Source organism: Pseudopipra pipra, chromosome 9 (genome assembly GCF_036250125.1).
Source record: "Pseudopipra pipra isolate bDixPip1 chromosome 9, bDixPip1.hap1, whole genome shotgun sequence".
Classification (NCBI taxonomy): Eukaryota; Metazoa; Chordata; class Aves; order Passeriformes; family Pipridae; genus Pseudopipra; species Pseudopipra pipra.
In genome coordinates, this window is record NC_087557.1 from 12,006,832 (window position 1) to 12,029,397 (window position 22,566).

At 36.9% G+C, this 22,566-nt stretch overlaps 1 protein-coding gene across 2 annotated transcripts in view; it reads left to right on the forward strand.

The window, feature by feature from the left end:
- The window catches only part of OLFM3 (olfactomedin 3), a 50,253-nt gene that overhangs the window by 13,706 nt on the left and 13,981 nt on the right, over positions 1-22,566 (forward strand). The window contains exons 2-3 of one of the 2 annotated variants that reach the window (XM_064664573.1): positions 19,508-19,654; positions 22,065-22,220. In XM_064664573.1, the coding sequence (XP_064520643.1) occupies positions 19,508-19,654; positions 22,065-22,220 (303 nt within the window). The remainder of the gene's footprint in view (positions 1-19,507; positions 19,655-22,064; positions 22,221-22,566) is intronic. The other variant, XM_064664574.1, reaches the window with a different exon arrangement.

A 22,566-nucleotide genomic window follows, 5' to 3' on the forward strand; every position in this document is an offset into this window, starting at 1 on the left:
TTATTTATTCTTGCTGCAGAGTTATAAGACATTTTATCAGAAAAACACAATCACACTGCACTCCAAATCAAATTCTTAGGGAAAAAAATTATTTTATTTTCCTATTTCAGTACTCTTTTTCTATTACTCCTTGGGGGGGAGAATAGTTTGGATTTCTTAGATATTTTTGCTCTGTCATTTCCATTAAAGGAAAAAAAAGAAGCTTGTGAGCTCCCATATATGACATCAGGAAAACATAAATGGGAGTTAATTTCTTCATTAATACCAGACAAAATCATCGTACTTTAAAGGGAGGAATCATTGACAGTGGATCTTTTCAGGCACCATATTGCTTGGATGATTCTGTGGATTCAATATGTTTCAAAAGAACAAAAAAGAATTATACTTAGGAAGCCAGAACTTGTACCCCTTTTGCTTTGGCCATTCAGTTTGTATATGGTACAGGAGGATAACATAAAATTACTTTATCTCTGGTCTCTGTTTCTAATTGAGAGATGCTGCAGCCCCTGAGCTCTGTCAAAAGTCAAACAGGCAATTATACCAGTTGAGGATCTAACTCTAACTAAATTTTTTGTTATAATTTTGTAGTGTTACTGAGTCTAGACTGATTCTGCCATCCCCAAGCCAGTAATTACTGGCTGTGCCTGGGACTGACACCTGCACAGCACTAAAAAGTTAGATGAGACAGAATCTGGCCACCCTTATTTAACATCCTTGTCCCCATTTTATTCCTTCCCTCCTCCTCACTAGAGGAATCCTAAGCTGAAATAACAAGGCATTTTTCACATCACCACTGTCACCAGAGGTGACAGTCAGGCTGACTCAGGACCCATTCTAGTGCTGAAGCAAAGTTTAGCTGGTTTATGTGTGGTGGAATTCTCAATTGCCTTTTCTCCTCTGTTAGAAAGATTTTTAACAAAGAAAGTTATTCTATTTATTCCCTGCTCATCATTAGCTAAATAAAACTTCTCCATCAATATTTAGTTCTGGTAAGACTTTAATATTCAAATAAACCCATATACTCCAGCAAACATGTCCATTATTACAGGTTACTTGGAGTTGATCAGGCACGTATAAAGATTTTTTTCCCCTAAACAATATTTATTAATTATGTTTCAAAAGAAAAAAAAAAATCACCCTGAGTGTCTTCATTCTATATGTCCAGTGAACCAACGAGCAAAAGGAATGTCCAGAGAACAAAATCCTGACATCCTTTACAGTGGTGTAAACAAGGTACCACACTGAAGGCAGTCACTTCAGGGTTAGTTAGATACCAGAAGATACCAGAAGACACAATGGGACTCTCTACTTTTTGAGAAGACAGGTAATTGAATAATATACTGACGTTTAAAGCTTAGAGTCGCCACTAACAACCACCTTAAGGTACACTCAGAATTGCATTTCATACACAGAAAGGCTTATAGAACTAAACATCATTTATATTTGGTAAGGATTTTGCTCATCATTTTTCTATTAGTTACCATGCAGACACTGTTTCATTATTTGCCAACACCAGGACTGGAAATCTGCAAAACACAGATATAGTAGTTTGAATTCATGCTGCTTTTTTCAGCTCAATTTTCAGAGACTGTTTTGAGAACAGTGCAATATCAGAGTGTGAAAAAGAGAATGGTTCTGTTCTTTCTGTACACAGTGGCAGACAACATGATTTCTTTTACCGTGCACACTCACAACCAAGTAATTATGTTTGGTGAAGAGACAATATGGAGCAAAATCCTTAATCCTTATCCTGTCTAACTGAATAAGAATTTAGGGATTTAGTTCTGCATAACAATGGCCTCACATTATTAATATATGATTACCTGTACCACGTTTAGTGGTTAGATAATATGTTGTCACCTAGTGTTTAGTATTTATTGTACATAATCTAGAAACAAAGTGCATTTATCTGAGGTTGTCTCACACATGCACTTATATTCTCCATACATTGTGAAGTACATATAGACATGCTACTGAGTCATACACAAGTTATATTTGTATTATTCCAAATCTACAGCTTACAGGCTAGATTTTATCACAGGTGTATTCAGCTACAATCAGTAGATGTCACATTCAGTTCTACCTCCATTGCTGTCACTCCAGGGTTTTAGGAATTTAACTGTAGATTCATAACCATGACAGGAACACACATTGTTCATATCATATGGAAAGTAACAAGCTTTTAGAACTCCTCTTTTTTCTGGGCTGGACTGACCACACTAAAATACTATGACAGCCTTAGGTTAAAGTGTCTGTCTAAATTAAAATCGTTATTATTACCAAAGAGAAATTAAGGAGCAATTTTAAAGACAATGAAATGGAAAATAATTTAGTCAGACTTGATCCAGACTTAAATACTTAGTGCCTTTCTGTGAATTAAAATTTGGTTGAACAAAGAACTTGAGCTTGGATAACCTACTGTTAACCCATATGAAGCAGTTTTGTGGAGTCCCTCTGAGAAACTCCTATGGCACTTAGGAGATGGCTGATTAACTGCACTGCTGTGACAGCTTCCACCCCCATGGAGTTTCCAGAGCATGCCTGTCAGGAAACCCTCACTGGACAATTAGTCTGCTCTTTACTGACTGAACCTGAGAAGACGAAAGTGCAGTAGAATTATTTGCCAACTGACACAAGTTGATTCCTTGTCCTTAATGAAAATTGTGTTCCAAACCCTTCACGGTTTTCTAGCATGTAGAGTACAACTCATTTCCAGATGAATGAAGACCATTCTTTCTCTCTTTATAAGATTGTGAAGAAAGCCTTTGGAAGCTATATAGATCATCTACCTACAAATTATGCCCTGGGGATACAATTCTTAATGATCATTAGATGGGTTTACTGTTATGTGAACAGTGCGAAGAAAGAATTATTTCCCCCTTTCCTCCAAAGATGTTAATTGTTGCTGTTAATGTAAGAAAGTGTTTACTATTCTTGTCACACTGCCTCATTTGCAGGGGCAGATTATCTTGGGAAGAGAATTGTTTTTGTATTCCTCCCTGTCCTGAAATTCTATATAGCTCCCTGTGGGAAGAACAAAAGAACAGGACTCATTCTTCCTTATTTTGCTCAGCAGTCACACAGCTGATCTCACAATATGGTGCTGAGTTCATAATGCTTTCACATGTTTACCAAAATAAGAGAGAGAATTCTGTTTGTGTGTTTGACTTCGAATTATGAGAGATTTCAGGAATATATACTCCTGTATCAACTGGAGGGGTGAAGGAATGGTCCAAAGCTCAGTTTGGTTTTTAATGTTTCTTGCTCTTTCCATTCTTATTCCTTCCCTTTACACTAGAGGAATAATGCAGAAAAATATATATTTCAGAATAAATAGTTTATAGCAGAAAATTCTCTTCAGTTGTTGATTGGAAGGAAAGATGTTTCACTGGGTACTTGTCAGAGAAATTTTTATTTATATGTACATTTCTTTGTGTTTCAGTAAAACTGAATCAGACTTGGTGTCATGGTTTAGCCCCAGCCAGCAACCAAGCCCCACACAGCCACTCGCTCACTTCCCCACCAGCAGGACTGGGGAGAGAATTGGAAGGATAAAGGCCAAAAAACTCATGGGTTGAGATAAAGACAGTTTAACAGGGAAAGCAAAAGCCACGCACACAAGCAGAGCAAAACAAAGAATTAATTCACTGCTTCCCATGGGCAGGCAGGTGTTAAGCCATTCCCAGGAGAGCAGGGCCCCATCCCATGTAATGGGTCCTTTTCCCTTAAATTTGCATTTCAGTACTAGAGCTTGGCATTTCTGCTGCATTTTCCTAAAGATTACAGGTTTGCTTTTCAGGAACTGCTAACATATATCCAGTAAAAGAACGGAAGGGCTGACATGGTCATAAATCACTTGCAGTACTGCAGCCTTGGTGTTGCCAGGAGTACCTGCTTATCTTAGCAGAAACCAGAGCTGAGCACAGCCTGCGATGCCAATAAGTGTCTCAGAGGTCTGAGAAGACAGGGAGCAAGAGAGTCATATAATTCAGAGAGCACTCCATGCTCAGACATCCTTTCTCAGCCAGTGCAGGACAGGTAGAGAGTCCCAAGGCATCCTAACAAAACCCAGAAAGCTCCTGTTTCTTGATTTATGTCAGCCTTCATTCTTACACTTGTGTTTCATTCTGTCTGTGAAACAGCTCAGTGTTGAGCTACAGCAGTTTTCTTTGGCAGATGGTTAGCATGTTACCCAGTAGGAACACCGTACTAGGCTGAGGAAAAATCTTAAGTGTCACTTTAGAATAAGGAATAAAGAGCATTACCTCGTTCAGCTTTCAATAATAATGTTCCAGATTGATTGTTGTAAGCCTAAACACCCATTGCCTCTCTGATTTCTTGACTGTCCACAGTCTAAGACAGAATTATCCATTAAATCTCATGTTATTCTGTTAGTGCATACATTTCCTTCTGGTTTAATCTGTTGTTTTTATTTGTATTCTTCTCTTTTTTCTTCTTTAATCTTGTATTAGGTTATGAAGTTGGGTTTTTTCCCCTCTTTTACAATAGATTGCAGACAACTGTTTGCCAACCCAGAAGGCTTAAATTACATTATGAGTATAGACTATAAATTGCCTTAGATTCCTCATAATTACTAAAGACTGACTTTGTGCAGCAAAGTAACTGTCTGTATGAATGCTGGAAGGCTTTTATCCTAATGGTTACATTCATAATGCACAGGACAGTGTACTATGTTACAGTTCCATTGCAGCTCATAGACCTTAGGCATAAGTAACACCTTTAAGTAATAGACCACATTCTTCTTCAAGGGTGCTTTTCTTTTCCAAGATATTGGTATTCCTAACTGTCAGCCCTTTCAGTTTCTGTTTCATTTTTAAAGGGTCTGTATAGTCATATCAGCCACACTTATTTTCCTCACATGGTCTCACAGATAAATAATATGTTTTATTATCTTCTTTACAGGCATCTAATATTTAAAACTTGACATTTTTCACATGCAGACTCTGGGGCCAGTTTTCTCTCTTTTATTATTTGGAAAGTTCTTGAGAATTCTTTTATCTAATGGAACAGCACTTGCACTTTGTGCTTTGAAACAGTGTTGTTTCCAATTCATTACATAAGGAGAAATGAGGCATCTTGTGAAGTAAGCATTAGAATATGAAGTCAAAAAGTCTGCACTGCTAAGCCAGATTGATCCTTGGGGAAATTGGATATTTCCACCCCACTAAAAAGCTATTATAATCACATTCTTTCGACTGCTAAGCAAGCTGCACTAGAGAATCCACTTGCTCCCTGCTTAATACATCTGACTTCTAATACCTCACTTTTGAGTCAAAGCAAGAGATTTTGCCAGTCTTTTTGCATCTACTGATTCCCAACCTGCATTCCCATCCTGGTTTAATTAGATTCTAGCATCCTTGCCAAGTCCAGGACAACATAAACTTGCAGCAATGCAGGAACAATATCTTCTGAATTAAACACTGATTCCTCCAAGACTCAGAGTGCAAACAGAAGGAGTAAAAAGCATAAATGGCATTTATATCTAGATGGTACTTGTACATTCAATATTTATACATTCAGCCTTGGCTTTCCAGTGTTGTCTCTAGAGCACGAGGCTACTGAGGTAAAAGCTGAAGTGTCTCATCTTCCATGTAAACCAGTTTTTTCCTATCTCCTCCACTCTGCCTCCTTGCTTTGATGTGTTATCTGATCTTGTTACATTTTGAAAGGAATTATTTACAAATCCAATATATTCTGTCTCTGAGACTGATGATCAGCTCAAGGGATTTTTAGCCATAACATTTCCTGTATTTCTGGGAATTCATAACAGGAATGAAAATCATCAAGAAACACTGATCAAGATACTATTTTGTGTTTTTCCATCTGTTCTTATAGATAATGCACAGTCCAAAATTCATTTATAGGCAATTCATCATATCCTCAAGGAACAACTAGGAAAGTCCATACTAGGAAGGCTTAGACCTTAGCAAAGCTAAGTCTACAGTCTGATACCTCAGTTTCTCACTACTGGTACCCTCAAGTTACAACTCCTAGGAAAGCCTTTGACCTTGCAAGGAAAGATGGAAAATCTGGAGCCAGATTACAGAGTTCTTCTGAAAAAAGATCCATATCTGTGAGTCTCATTCTGAACTCAATTGTTTTCAATCCAGAAAGCAAACTGTAGCACAGAAGACTAATACACGTTAAGGGAGTGTTCTACGTCCATGTATGTACATAAGCTATGTAAAATTTTTAGGAAGATGTTATGTCACTTACTGAACCAACAGACAGAGCAAATGGTTTGCTAAGAGAAAAATTCAACAATTTATATGGCTTAAGAAACCAGGAGTTCTGAAAAATCAAAAACACAAGAACTTCAAACAGCTTCTGTACAGCTCAGACATGTAACTTAACAATAAACAAACATGAAAGGCAGCAAAACATTAGGTTAGATCTCAGGATAAAACAAGATTGTCTGAATGTCCCAAGTGAAGTGTGTTTTTGTAGCCTGCTTTCCCAGGCACTGGAGCATTACCATAGGCTGTGTCGCTTTTAGAGTATGGCTATATCCAGTAACCTGTCAAACAAAATAAGCATATTTCAAGTCTCTTATCAATTTTTCAAAAGAATTAAAATATAAGCTGGTATTTATTCTAAATTCTTTGAAAAAAGAATTTATTCAGGTTACTAATAAACTGTTGCATTTATGTAAAGCAAATTAATTTGATCTGAGGATCAAAAAGTCATTTTGACTTGTCTCTTTCACCTATTACCAACTGATTAAAAGGAAGCTTTCCAAAGTGTTTCTCTTTGAATCAAAGACATTAAACAAAATCTCCAATGATAAATTTAATATTTTAAATTCATCAGAATATTTTTAATTCATCATACTACTGATGGAAAATGTGCATGTCACTAACTTTATCTACTGAATTTCCTTTTAACTCATGAAATAACGCATCTGTATCCTTAGTATGCTGAACAGTGAATCAAAAATCTCACACTCCAGTGCAGAACTTAACAACATAAGCAAAGGTAATCTATCCAAACCAAAAGAACTGTTATGTACCTCTTGTGTAAATCTTGCAAGTCACACTTTGCCTTTAAACTGATTTTGATTATTTGACTATAATGAGCAAAAACCATTTGCAAAGTGACTGTCATTTAATTAAGTTACTCCAGAGCTAAAATTTAGCACTTTATTTTAAAACTACCCTTAAATCCTTCCAAGAAAATGTGTTATAAATTCAAGTTGAAGCACCCTTCAGGATATGTCTTGTATTATCTGTAAAACGTGTGTGTGGTAGTAAAACAAAAAGAGCTCCCAACAGAGATAATTTCGAAAAGTATTATTAACAGTCTTCAGGATCAAGTAGTCATCCCTTGCATCAGATATAAGATCTACAGAAGTCTGTTTCCTAAACAGTCTGAAATAGATGAGAAGCTGCAACAAGCTAATGTGTGGTTTACTGGGGTTTACTTCTATTGACAAAGCCAACATCTTTAAAATTATCTGTTACTATCTGTCCATTAGGCAAGTTTTCTTGTTACTACTGATGGTGCACTGCTAAAACCATACATTAATGTACCTGCTTTCCTTCCCTTTTCACCACAAGAGAGCTTATGAGAAATAAGAACACAGACAGCAGACATTTCCCTGCAGCAGCCTTATTTTATTCTAGAGAATGTATTTTCACTTTTTTTTCTCCTGCATTACATATTAAAGAAAAAAAAGACTTAATTCTTGCAAATAGCCCTGTGGCATTCCAGCTGGCTCCAAAAAAGACAAATATTTTCCCTAAGCACTGGCTGAGGTGGGTTCCATCTGGAATCACTTTTCTCCTTATTTTTGACAGATTGACTGTGTTGTATTTATAAGAAAACAAATAAGCAATAATTTGTTAGTCTATCAAAAGCAAAAAGTCAATAAAGAAAAAGTGTGGGTGAAATGCAGCTTCTTCAGTTTCCCACTTTTGAGTTCTGCAAAATTTTCATTCAGCATCTTCCTATTTCTGTCAAACCATCTCTTTTTGTATAGATTTTAAATAATTTTATTCTAGTTATAAATTTAAAATGGATTTCCAAGGCTAACAGTGATGGTCCTTAGTGCTTTCTTATTGCTATTTAATTGCCTTAACACGACCAGCACTTTGACAAATTGGATAAAATATATCCATCTATTTTCCAGTTTCATGTTAATAGTTTTTACTGTTACTGTTTAATGTCTTGATGCTTTTTAAAAGCAGAAGATATGAACCTTGGCTAGAAGCACACTAATGTAAGACAAAAAATCAGAACAGAATTTTTGCTTGGTCAGGACAGGGGGCTGTAAAATACAGAAAAGAACTGTATAGTCTGAACTGTACAGTAGTTTCGATTGAAATTTCCTTTTCTTGTTTTGTGGTCCTTGATGTGAGTTTTTGCATGTTTTTAAAATTAGATTTTTGGATTGAAAACACTTTTCAGGAGCTCCAGCACCAATTGTGTGTCCTCAGTTTTTTTTGCCCTTGTGCAAGTAGTTCTTTCACTTTCTGCAGCACTGTTAGCCAAGCTGCAGAAACTAATTACAAGATTTCGTAGAAATATTTTATTAAATTTCTCTGTCACTTTGCTAATAAGTTAGTTAAATCTCCCTGTAAAATTAATATCAAATCTTGAAGGTTATGTAAATGCCTTCATTAATCAAAATCTTGGTCCTTTTTTATTAATTAGATCTAAAAGTTTATGTAAAACTTCACCAGCTTTGCCAATTAATTTTATTCTTCACAATCACATTGCTAAGCAGTCCTTTAAAGACTCACTGACTTTATGATTCTTAATTAGTGAATTTCTCCTAATTCAGGCTAGAAAGGAAAATGCCTGCATTGAACTTGTTGTGGACAGAAACCTTTCTCTCTTAAATGAAATTTGTGCTTCTAAGGTATTCATTGATGCCCACTCCTCACACATCAGAATTTTCTCCTGTGAGATAATAGTGATGTCTGTAGTTTTTGATTTTGATATTGTAAACAGAGGATTATGACTGCACATAGGGATTAAGTTATGGAGATGATAAAAAATAGCCTTAAACTGCTGAAAAACCATTTAAAAATATAGGTTATGGAGAGTGTCAGTAAACAGAAGGCTTTTGATGCCTGAGTCTTCGTCATTTATACTCCTCTGTTGTCAGCTCACTAAACCCTGCAAAACTGCAAAATTTCCAGTCATCTCCTAAATTGGGAATGATCTTGTTTCCTTTGGTCATAAAATGCAACTGTTAAAGAATGAGTGTAATCTGACATGATGTGTACTGATATTTTTTTCAGAATGCTTTGCGTTTGGAAGCTGAAATATGAATTTTTGTGTGGGCTAAGTCATTGATCAGTTTGATGTCAGAACTGCTTACTGTGCTGTAAAAGCTTTGCTCCCTTTCACTGCCATAGCCTGTGGGATCAGCCTCTGTGTGACTGCAAAGGAACACAAAGCCCAGCCATTTCCCACCATCTCCTCATCTGCTGCAATCACATTCTGTGATAACTGAAAAATCACCCATTATTAGTCCAAGACCACAAATTTCTAACTCAGAGAACACAATACAAAGCCTGTTTTGGAGACACATGAAGAAGGGAGTAAAGAGTAAAATGTGACAGGGTGAAGAATAACAAGCGTTGAAATTATTAAGCTTCAAGGACCAGCATGAAAACTACGTAGTTATATTATGAACATAGTTGTTTAAACTCTCTCATTGGTTTTTATTTTCCACAAGTTTGAAAAAATATTTACATCTATCTCAGGGTTTACACTGAATCACAGAGAATTTTTTATGAGAACTTTCAATGTACACCACTCTCTTCTAATCAAAACAACATGGCCTCTCCTAATAGTTGCTAACTCCTGCCTGTATGGGTTTTTTGAGGATTATGATGATATTAAAAGTCTGCAGAGTGGTTTGCCCGTCACACCTGAATTAAACTGCTGGTAGAAATGAAGGAAGGGAAGTCAGAACACAAATTAATTCTTTCAAAACAATGCAGATATCTGTGGTTGTCCAACACATTTCTGAGCCTGAGTTCCTGGAAAATCATAAGCTGTATGAACTACAGTAGCCTTTTTTTGTCCCAAAAAAGAGGCAGCTTCCAATACTAAGAATATTATTCAGTTCAGGATTTTGTTAATTCTCGAGGAGGGATATCAGCCTTCACACAGGAAGCACACCTCACCCGAGGTGACAGGATGACCATGCTGAGGATGGCACACAACTGCATGGCCACAGGCCATGCACAAACACCACATTTATAAGAAAAGGTGCTTTGGATTGTATGTCTTCTAGGCATCTTTCTTTTGTTGTATTCAAGTAACAAGTTAGGAGAAAAGAGGCAGCAATCCCAAATATACCTCACCACTAAATATGCCTCTGGATTTTCAGAGTGATTTTTTTTCCCATCTCTTCCTTCCTGCACCTTTCTTTTCCTTTCTCCTAATAGTTTTATAAACTTATTGTAAACTTTTCATGTTCAAACTACCTTCTACAGTCTTGCTTCTCACCCATATGCGGAACTCTGAATCATCCACATCAAAACTTACAAAACTGGCATTTTGTCATTTCAGGAAAATAGTATCCAAGATTAAACCATATATTATTTATTTTATTTACTTTTTATTGTAAAAGCCACTGTTACTGCCTGAGAGCCAAGAGTACTGATCTTCACAAGATCTGGGACACCTTTGTGGAATTTTTTATATTTACATTTCAATTTGTTTGTTGCTGCACATTACAGATGTGCCTTTCTCACAGTACTATCTTCAGACAACAGCATCAATTTAAAAAATTTCTCTTTTTGCTCATGAGGGGTTGGGAACAGAAGGTTGGACCTTCAAATTTGACACCCAAATTCCTCATCCATGAAAAACTACAGTTGCCATAAGCATTCCAGCCCTCAGCAGTCCTGTGGAGGGCAGCACCCATTCCTCACAAGGACGGACCCAGCTCAGCTACCCAGTGTCACACACCAGTTTAAATAATACCACTAAGAAAAATCATAAAAATGAGCAACTGAATCCTTTAAAGTGAAATGTGTTTTAAAACTTCTGTTCTGAAAAATACAAGTAGGAAATAAAGGCAGCTAGAAGAATAGCATGTCATGTCAATAAGGTTTATGGGATACTCTGTTATTTTTCTGCAAGTAATACAATTTTGATTCATTTCCAAATAAATATCTTCAGTTCTTCTCAGCATTATTCAGATCAGAAACTTCCAGGATTGTTACAGCCTTACAAAATAGCAAGTGTTTGCTTTCTATACCCTTATTTAAACATTAAAGTATTTTATGGCATCTTTGATCTCAGATCGTGCTTTGCAGCATGTACATAGACTGTTTTACCCACTGCTAAAATGCAGCCATCTCTGAGGCAAAACACAGCACATGTTTCATTGTATTCAAAGCACTACAGCCTTTAGAACAGACTATAGTATCCAACTGAAACTGCAGGAAGCATTTTGCTAGACAGAACATAGTTAACTTCTGGAATTTGACCATGGCATTCTGATTAACACCTCTGTCTTGCAGGAAAGATTGCCCATGAAATTTTCTCAATATTCACTTATACTCCTTGTATGCTTTCATCCCTCTTTACAAGTAAACTAGTCCTTCCAGGATGGTGTCAAGAAGCAGTATACGTCAAAAATGGATTTGCTTGAAATGAGACGTGTTCACAAAATCTTATTTTTGAAGATTTTGCAGGAAATATGTGGTGCTTTCTGAACAGACACATAATTTTCCTTCTCAGTCTTTCTGCTTCCAGAAAGAGATCTTCATGTGTCAGGAGGGAGATGTTAATGCCACCATTGTCAGAAAATCCTAACGGTAGGATGCTCCAGCCTTTAAATGCCTTTAAGTGCCATGCTGGTTAAACCTATAAACTTTTGATTAGTATCTATATATACCATAGCCTGTGAGGTGTCAGACCACTGGGAGTGAGCACTAGGTTAGACTTCTGAAGAATTTTTCTCTCTTTCATCCTTATAGAGGAAATGACAGCAATGTGTTAGCAGAGGGAATCAGTATGATGTGACAGTTTAAGAGACTTGCCAAAGACTGTAGGAAACATCATGGGATGAAGGGCAAGTCAGCAGGATAACCCTCCCCACTTCACTTTTTCATGAGTCAGTCTTGACAATTATCTGCATCAGGAAATACAGGAGGATAAAGCCAAATATTTCTGTAATGTAAAGCTGTTAATTTACATAACAGACGAAGACCAGTTTGTCAGAATGCAGCAGAAATCAAACAGTAGATGGTTCCTTTGCTCTCAGTTTCAAAGACAGCACTTGGCCAAATGCAAATACAGCCATGCTACTAAATAAAATGGAGATGAGATTCTTTCTGGACCTTGAGGTACAGCTCCTTTCCACACAGCAAAACTACTCTCTTTCCCTCTCGAAATGCTGCATCCATGCCCAAACCATGTAACCCTAAATCATGGCCTGGCAGAAAAGGAAAAGGTAATCAGGGGGTGTGGTACCAACAATAGGGTTTGCTACAGGCCAGTGTCCAACCCCATGCCCCAACCCTGTTGTATTCATAAGCACAGGCATAGCCCATTAAGACTTTTCCAAAATACAAATTCCCCTTTTACATGGAATTCCACTTTTCTACTGTCTTAATTTCTGTCTTGTGGATGTTCTCAGCAAGACAAGGGATCCCAGTATCCTCTAAAAGCATTCAGATTTCCAGCCTCTCTTGAAGAAAAAAGGAGTCTCTCCACAATCCAGTAATTCTCTACTAAATAGATACCTGTTTATATTTTAGAAAAGAAGTTCTTTTTCTTCCATTAGATCCATCATCATATCACACATTTGAGGGAAAAGCTTATGAGGTTTTATTGAGTATCTAATGTAAATGCTATTGAAAATTAAAATGGCAGAAAATCACTGGAAACTTTACATAAACAAATTCATATTCTTTCACTGTTTTCAAATTCATTTCTCCAGTGAATTAGGCTTTTTTGAGTATTTGAAGCATTTCACAGCTCAGCTTGCTCTGTAACTACCAGAAAACATTTCAGACTTGGATACACAGATTTTCTTTCTGTTTTCTATCACTGAAAGACTTCTTATAAGATTATATAATAGCTCTTAATGGGGTTTTTCAGTTTCTTTTTAAAAAATTAATTTTACATGTGTCTTTAAACTGCAGACATTTATGGAAATAATTTGGAACGCATGCTGGAAGAGAAATGCCTAGCCTTGATTGGTGTATGAGCTATCAGAATCTGAAAAACCTTCTGCAGGGGTTTAGTAGCTTTAATTAATACATTCACAATGCCATACACCTATAAAAATACAGCCCCTCAGTTTCACTACATGCAGGTTTCCCTTGTACAAACTGCCAATATTCTTTAAGAAAAAACAGAGTTTTTTGGAAGTAAATTCAGAAACAAAGTTCCCGACTACCTCTGGAGGATATGCAGTAGCCTGTCTTTCTGCAAACTTTTAAGCAAGTTTTTCTCTTCAATAATTGCTATTAGAAGTCCTTGTTCAGCACTTCTTCTTTTAGAAATAATTCTTAAAAAGTTGCCCCAATGACACAATGATTTCTACACTTTTTTTATTTTTCCCCCCTACACTTGCTAAATATATGAATAAGATAAATTGCTACTGAACCTGGAGATCATTCTACAGCACTAGAGAACAACGGATTTAACAGTGGAGACAGAGGAAACCTCAAAAATGCTACATGTGCAACCCCCAGTTTATCTTCTGATCCCCTCCAAGCAGCAATGAAGACATACTGAGTCTGCCAACCCTGGAAGTAATGCAGTAACTCTTGATATAAAAACTTGTAAACTAACAAGAACACTGAGAAATGTGAATCTTTACTGCTTTGTTGTTCTTTTATGAACAACAAATATCTTAATAACAAGGTCTACAAATAATAAAGTCAGTGCTGTTTGTAATTTATGAGAGATCAACAAATCAGGTTTCTGGTGCTTTGATGGGCAGGCTGAGAGTTCTCCCATTCTCCCTGGACAAGTACAGTGCCATTTAGAAACAAACTGGAGCATTTTTCTACCAAAGAAATGATGGGGAGTGGGGGGTTATTTGTGCTTGGGCTTTTGCATTTCAGACAGGAATACAGACCACTCTGCAAGGACTGAATTAATTAAGGGCTAATCGACTGTCTAGCACCTATAAAGAGATAATTCACCCATGCCATCTCCCACTAGAAACTGCAGTGATTATTGGCGTAGAAAAGATTGTTTATTTAGTGGTCAGCATAAGATAGTCATAAGTATTTGTTAGAGCAGAAAGACAGAGGGCAAATGAGGATATGAGTGTTTTTAATGGATGATTAAATCTGGGGAGCTTGATCTCCTTTCACGCTGTGGATGTTGTGTGCTGCAGTCACGCCTCTCACTGCCAGCCTGCTCTGGGATGATAATCACTCACTATGAAAACTCATTAGCTCCACAGCAATGAGTCCTCCACTGCTGAAGCTTGGTGCTGTTCTCAGTACCATGGCAATGATCTCTAACTGGATGTCCCAAACTCTCCCATCTCTGGTAGGACTAAATACCACCAGAATAACCACTTCAGATACTCTAGTAAGTAGCTGTGATATGTTGCAAGCCATCTTAATGCTGAATTAGTATTTAAGTGCCAGCAAAAGCTTCAGTTTGTTGCCTCTTTGTAAATCTCTTTTTAAGCTACTAATCTTCCTATCATCTCTTAATGCATGTTTCTCTATGGGCATCATAAAAGTGCACACTGGTGAGCATGTTGCAGTCTTTCTATGCAAGGAAAGATTTTAAAATAGCATCCTTAAATATTTAAGATCAAATGCCTTCATCTTGAGCATGGAATTCTAAAAAGACTACAGCTCATTTCATTTGTCTACACTTCTCTTCCTATGCTTACTGCCCCAGAAAAATGCATTGCATTATAAAGAAAATTTCTATTTGGCAGTAGGTTTCTTTTTGAAAACTGTATAGTATTACATATTAACTATTCACTACAATATCCAAAGAGTCTGATTATTTCCTACTTTTCTTTATTGGAGTACAGTTAAGCAAATAAATAGCTGAATAATAAGTAAAATTGGTACCAGGAGGTTGGATACCAGAATTTAGAAAGATTGATAATAGGAATAATACAAATTACAAATATCACTTTGTATCATTGATGCTCATATACAGCAGCCTCTGTTACTGAAAACTTACAGAAAGGCTATGATTAACTACTCATAAGAAGCCTAAATATTCAAGTAACACTTTAATTGGACAAGAGGGAACACTATACTGGTATTCATAAATTAAACTCCAATGTCATTTTTCTAAATGCTTAGTAAAACACTCTTGTCAGTGTATCTTTTTGTGCAACTGCAATCAGATGTTTACATAATAGTATGTTATGTAAAATATAAATGTAACTATTTGTATAGTAGTTCTTAATCCTCAGAACTTAGTTTTGTTTTTGTAACTCAAAATGATGCATTTACTAATCAGCGTTTCATTAATTGAATATATGCATGCAGGAAAAACACTACTGCAGAAAATCACTGTATTTAGACTTTAAATATTACTACAAAATTAATTATGTTGTAAGAAAAAATTCTTTTGTCTTTTAGAGCAGCAAGATGAGAATACAAGAAAAAGCTCTATTTTATTTTCCTTAAATGTGATTTGTTCTCACTGAGCTACAGTATATTTTGCTAGATCTTGTGACAGTATGATATTACAAGTAAAAGTTCACAATCGCATTTATATCAAACTTTAAAGTTGCAACTATGAGAGGTACACTACCTATTATAACTATATATATATATATTTATACACACCCACAGGTTTATATGTGTTTACACTGTCATGTCCAGATTTCAAGTAGTGTAAAACTGTCATGCTTCCCTTGGCTACAACAAGGCACTGCTGATATAAATGCCTAAGTATTAATTCAGGAATGCTCTTTGCACTCCTTGAGTTGGAGTTATAAGAATATTTTTTGTTTCAAGAAGGGTAGCAGGAGTGTCAGGAGAGCTGGGGAAAGCATCATAAAAACTTGATTATATGATCTTGGCAACATCTGCCAAGTAAAGAAAATATGAATTTCAGTCATGGGGTTATTTTTGCATATAAAAGCCCTGTAAATCTGCTGCCTTTCTCTAAACTTTAGATGCTGGTTGAGAGACTTTGTGCTCCAAGTGCTCAATAATACTGGGGTCATCACTGATGTGTTTTTAACTGCCATCAAGAGTTACCCACTGGCAGCTTCTCCACTGAACACTGCAGCACACACACTTCTCCAGAATTTCTCTTCTAGCACATACATAGCTCATAAATTGTGTATATTGTACAAGGTAAAAAAGAACAAAACCTCCCAGTTTCCTCCCTTCAGCTGGAGGGATGAGGGGTCAGGTAAAGGACATCCTCTTTTGAGCTCTGTTTTAGTCCCAGGATTGAAATCGCAAGACAAACTGGAAAATACTGTTTCTATTTCAGCAAACGTATTAAGTACAGTACTGCCATTTGCCCTATCACTATAGTAACATCAGAGGTAGCTATAACAGTTTAAGCAGAATATATGAGGGCAAGAGAAAAAATAAATCATTTAGAGGTAAGTGAAGTAATCCTATAGTAGAGCAGCCTGCCAAGGCAGTGGTTAATATTGGGCTTTAGAGGGACTCCTCTGTTTTCCCCAGATTTTCAAGAACTAGCATAGTTTATTATTGTTGCTGTTCTCCACTTGTTATTTCTTTTCTTGTTTGTTTACTAAGGCCTGTCAGCAGTAAGCCTGCATTTGAAGAGTAGATGCAGTATCTCCTTTAAGGTTTTGATGCCTTCTGGCTCTTTCTCTGCATGGCACAGCAGTTTCTGCTTGAGGGATTAAATGTCAAACTAAAAAAATAACAGAAAAATAAGGGAAGTACACCTCCACACATGTGCTTGTTTTTCTCTGCAATCACTCATATTAACCCATCTTAATTAATGAAGGAACCCTAAAGCCCCAAGTACAGGGAACCACAGAATACTGCAAAGAACTGTAGCCTGAATTGCTTGGTACTGTGCAAGTGCTTAATTTATGCATGGGCAGTCAATAACCATGCACTCCTGTCAGGCCTGACAGTCTCTCACTAAGAGAAATATTTTCCCAAATAGCAGCTACCTTTTTTGATCAAGTGTTTGTTAGACACTATAAGAAAATATCTGCTAAGTTAATCAATGAAGTGGTTTTGGGTTTTGGGGTTTTTTTCCCTTAGATAAAGCCAAAAGGGACACTCATTATGTCACTGGCATATATAAGTACCTTTGATAACACAGCCTGGATTATAATGGCTTTACTACAGACTGTGCAGGATCCTGCTTTCTCACACGTTCTCCACTGCAGAGCATTTACTTGAATGCAGTAAAAGCAGTTGCTCCCAATCTAAACATAGCAGGTATAAGGCTCAAATATCAGAATTTTTCATAAATTTATATTAAGTAATTTCTAAAGGAATCAGAAAGGAATCTTAGGTCCTGAATATGTTCCAGAACTTCAACAAAAATTTTGTTTCCATGCTTTTGCATGATGACACTGTTTGGGCATAAGCTCTACAAAAAATCATGGAAATTACTGGAGTAAATAGAGCTTACACTTTACAAGGGTTTTACAGCCTTGAAAGTCTGCTTGTTCAAGCTCACAATTTTAGTAGCTGTTCAAAAACAATTGTAATTGCCTCTGCAGGTGTAATTTTGTTTCGTTTTATTGTTCTCTATCTTAAAATAGATTCCCTTTGCCACAAAAATTAAGATGAAGAGAGCACCAGTATAATTTAGCACTGAACTCTGGATATAGCTTAGGGCAAGTTTCTCTTTTTACAGTCAGAGAGAGAGGTTGGAAGGGACCACAGTGGGTCATCTGGTCCAACCTCCCTGCTCAAATTTCTCCTAGAAGACATTGCACAGTATTACATCCAGAGGGTTGTGGAATATCTCCACTGAGGGAGACCACAACCTCTCTGGGTCATCTGTTCTAGTGCATGGTCACTGCACAGGAAAGTTCTTCAGGTTGTCTTCATGTGGATCAGTTCCTGCCTGTTGCCTCGTTCTATTGCTTGGCACCATGGAGAAGAGTCTGGCTCCATCTCGACATCCTCCCTTCACATACTTAGAAACATTGATAGGGTCCTCTATCAGCCATCCCTTCTCAAGGCTGAAAAGGCTCAGCTCCCTCAGCTCATCAAGTCATCTACAGTGTGACACACTGTTTTTCCTTGCAAAACTTAGGAACAACACAATTTTGATTTTTCTGTTAACTCTGCAGTAGAAGGTCACTGTCAGCTTTAATGACTTCTTCAGAAGAGTCACTTCTGAAGAGTCACTTGTGAAGTCTGTGCTCTTTTCTTACCTCAGTCCACAGAGATATTGCACCTCTTCTGAGGTGAGGAACTCTGCAACTCGTTCTGCACTAAGCTGCCAGTAAAGCATCGATATCAAAGCTTGCCAGTTTGAATAATCACCTTCTCTGGTGACACTGAGTACAATTTTATAATGTAAATAGTAATTGATTCCAACTGTGTCCAAAATTACTTCAATGGCATCCATTAGCATCTGTACTATGAAATTCAGCAGTCAATACTATATTATTCGGAAAGAATAATGCACAACATTAAATTATAATTTAAAATGAGTTTAAAAATTACTTCTTCTATCTATCGGTTTTAATTCCATCACTTGAATCTTTTCAATCCTCTAATTATATCACTTCCTCTCATTCTTATGCCATTTCTATACATCCCATTAAACAGATACCTACTCCCACACAAACTTTAAATGCAGTGCTGTGTTAGGCTGCTTTGCAAGCAAACGTGATTTTTTGTTGCCTTTCTTTCTCGATCATGGTTGCTGTATAAAAGAACAGTTGGGGAATTTCCAGAATTCTCCCGTCCCAGTAACGGCTGTGCAATGTCTTAACTGCCCTGTGCCATGCTTGCCATGAGCCCCGTTCACCTGAACTAACCGGGCACTTTTCAGTGCCACCCTGAGCAAGCCTCTCTTCCCTCTGGTGTGTGTGCAGTGATGGAGAACAGTTCCCACCTGGCACAGCTTTAAGGGCAAACCCATAACCCACATCTGAGCTGTGCAGAGCCAGTTCCCCATGCCTGAGTCACACACTGCACTCTCTCGCTGGGCTTTTATGTTTGTACTTTTCTGTCTTTGTTGTTTCCATTAGTCTAAAGTAAAAGTCATTCAGGCTGAAAGGATATGTTTGTTCTCTGCTGATGAAAACTGTAATGTCCTTTTGCAAAGAATTGAATCAACTAGTTTGTGCTGAATCACAAGCAAAATACTGTTCTCATCCACCCTGGAAACAGTGTGTCCTGGACACTTCTAGACAGCTACTGCAAAGGTGTGAGATATGGCAAAACTGCGGGACTACTGAACTAATTAGTGAAGAGCAATAATTGCTTACTGGGAGGAACCTCATTGCAAACATGTACTGCAAAAATAAACAAAAATATTCTGAGATAGTGTTTTTTCAAATAAAAAAATGTGCTCAGTTCCTTTTATTGTTATTATTTTGTTGTTACAGACTCAGATTAGCCCCAAGGAAGGGTGGCAGGTTTATAGTTCAGCCCAGGATCCTGATGGCCGTTGCATTTGCACTGTTGTTGCACCTGAACAAAACCTATGTTCAAGAGATGCCAAAAGCAGGCAACTCAGACAACTGCTAGAGAAGGTAAGTCTTCAAAAAAAAATTCCTCCTCTTGATTATTAAACTTCCCACATAAATCTACCCCTTTCCCTCTAAATTTAATATATAACAAACTACTGAAGAGTTATTTAATAGAAATATTTCTTCAGAGTATATTCCCTACCAGCGTTCTCACCCCGATCATTTACTTGTCTGTTTTCCTTACGTCACACCTTTCCCAACCCAAGTTGCATCTTCTCTCTTGTTTACTCCTCCCAGATTGTTCCTTACACACCAGGGCAGATTTTTCTGTGTAAAAGCAGTTACAAATCCCACCTCAAACTAGCTCGCTGCTGTGAGATTTAAACTACAGCTTCAGCTTCAATCATGTGAGACTGCTGAAGGTCATTTCTTGTCTCTTACCAACAAGTAATGACATATAGACATGACAGCATCTTGAAAGCAGACTATGCAGATGAGACAGTTCTAATTTTTTCATTTGCTTTTTCCTCAGATATTAGTATTTATTCATTCTCTGGTGGTGCAAATTTCCCCCAACAACCCAATTCTCCATTCCAGTATTATCATTTCCAGTATTATCTGCTATTGCATGTATAGTAAAATCAATGAAGTGTTTTGCATTCACAGAAAAAATTGTGCAGTCATGAAAAGACAAATGAGTCTTCTGCGTTCCCTGTACGTAACCAAGGTGATAGTTATTGTATCACAGCAGTACAGAACCTGAGGCTTGAGAGAGTGTTTGAACAGCAGCAGAAAGCAACATAAAATGTAGATTTAAACATATATTTTTAGGATACAATTTTCAGTATTTTTCTAGCTATAGAAAAATTATTCCAGTGCTAATATATTGCCAGATGCCCACAGATTTTTGCTCCCTGCCCTCCCGTGAACTTCAGAAGGCACTTAGTTTCAAGTTGTGACAGAGCCCATAGTGTGAGTTGCATGGAGAGAACATTGATGAACCAGCACAAGAGGAGTTACCTCCTGTCATGCTGTCTGTTTACTTAAGAAAGGAAGACTTCAGTCTTTGCTCCAGCATATTTCCCAAATACTAAAATATTAACGTTAAAAAAAATTATTTTGAGGTGGGGGCTGAAAAGATGCTTTAAGATCACAACATAGTTTTTGAGCTGCCACAGAAAAGAACCTAAATCATTAGTCTCTAAAAGCTGTTTTCTTATGATTGGAACTGTGGCAGACATGGATGTGTAATGGCATATTATTACTTCACTAAGTCCATGCAGTCTTTTAATTAGAGGCTCTATGTGAATGCTTCTTCTACCAGATGGAAATGCTCAAAGCTCTTCCAGTACCCAAAGGACTTTGTTTGCCTGCTTTGAACAATTAAAATGCAAAGAAACAAGAAACATTGCCTTTTTCATTAAAAATCCTAAGAACTGCTAACAGTGACTGTGCAATAACTAATGTATACTATTTTTAAGAGTATTTTCTGAATCCACACATTCTCCAGATCATGTGTTAGTTTCAAACATGAATATCCATTCAAACATCACATATTCTTGGCAAACAACAGGAATAGTGCTGGGTTATTAGGAAGGTAAATTTTTTTGTTTGTTTTTTTTTGAGCCAGATCTTCAACATGGTGCCTTACATTTACAGCAGTCTAGTTTTTTCATGTTTTGGGAAAACAGTTTTTGAAATACAGTAACTGCACTTGGAAAATGTATCATTTTTATGGCTGGCAAAAGCATTGCTTTCATAACAGAAACTTTTAGAAGTATGTATAATTTACTCTAGACAGTTACTGTTGTCTCACTGTGGTAAAAGTGCTCACAATATCTACAAAGTTACTTCCTCTACAAAAGTTACCTGAACATTCTGTACTTTTCATCTGAAAAAACTGTGGGTTCCTACAGCTGAAACAATTGGATAAAATTTCTAATTTTACATTTACTTACAGAATTATGAGCAAACACCTATTTGATGATTGACACACCCCAGCTTATGTCTGGATAATCTTATGAATTCCTTATACTGAATTATTGTATAATTGCCTAGCAATGAAAAGCATGCTCTTCGTACTAACAAAAATCTCTAAATTTCAGTCCTGTCCTCCCAAAGTGCTTGGGAGGAAACAAATGCTGTATAGCACTTTCTGAACAACAGGGGCCTGGACAGGTGTCAAAGTAGACTCTATTGCCTGACAGCTTTTTTTGAGCCCATTGATGATGGTGCATAAAGGGTCTCTCTCTCTTTACCTCACAGAACTAGTCCAAATAATTTATGGCTTCAAGGTCTCGCCCTGTTCCCCAATATTTGTACTGTCATGCAGTTATGGAATTTGGAACTGTACTGTGGTATGAATGACTCACAACTAAAGCACTGACATGAGCACGTTTTATTGCCTGACATTTAACCGGGGGAAAAAATAAAGCAACAAAAAGTGCATTTAGAGAGTGTTCTTCTTTAACAGGTTCAGAATATGTCCCAATCTATTGAAGTTTTAAATCTACGGACTCAGAGGGATTTCCAGTATGTTTTAAAAATGGAAACACAAATGAAAGGGCTGAAGGCCAAGTTTCGGCAAATTGAAGATGATCGGAAGACATTAATGACAAAGCATTTTCAAGTAGGTTTGATTTTAACAATAACTTTGAAGCCTGCTGGAAGCAATGTACTAAGTAGCAATGCATGGACTGCTAAAGTCTCAGCTTGAAATGCTCATACAAGAGCATCATTAAAAGGAAAAGCATAATAAATCTTCCTTTATGATGACAATCTTTTGCTCTTATCAATTTAATTGTAATAGGGAGGAACTATTAATTATTAAGTCATTACAGAAATGTCACTTTAAACAGATTCCTGGTTTTTTGTGTATCAATGTGCATGTCATACTGAGACATTTATATTCATTCAAGCTCCAGTGATAAATGGGGAGATCCAATGGAATTAATAGCAAACAACAAGAGTTCTGC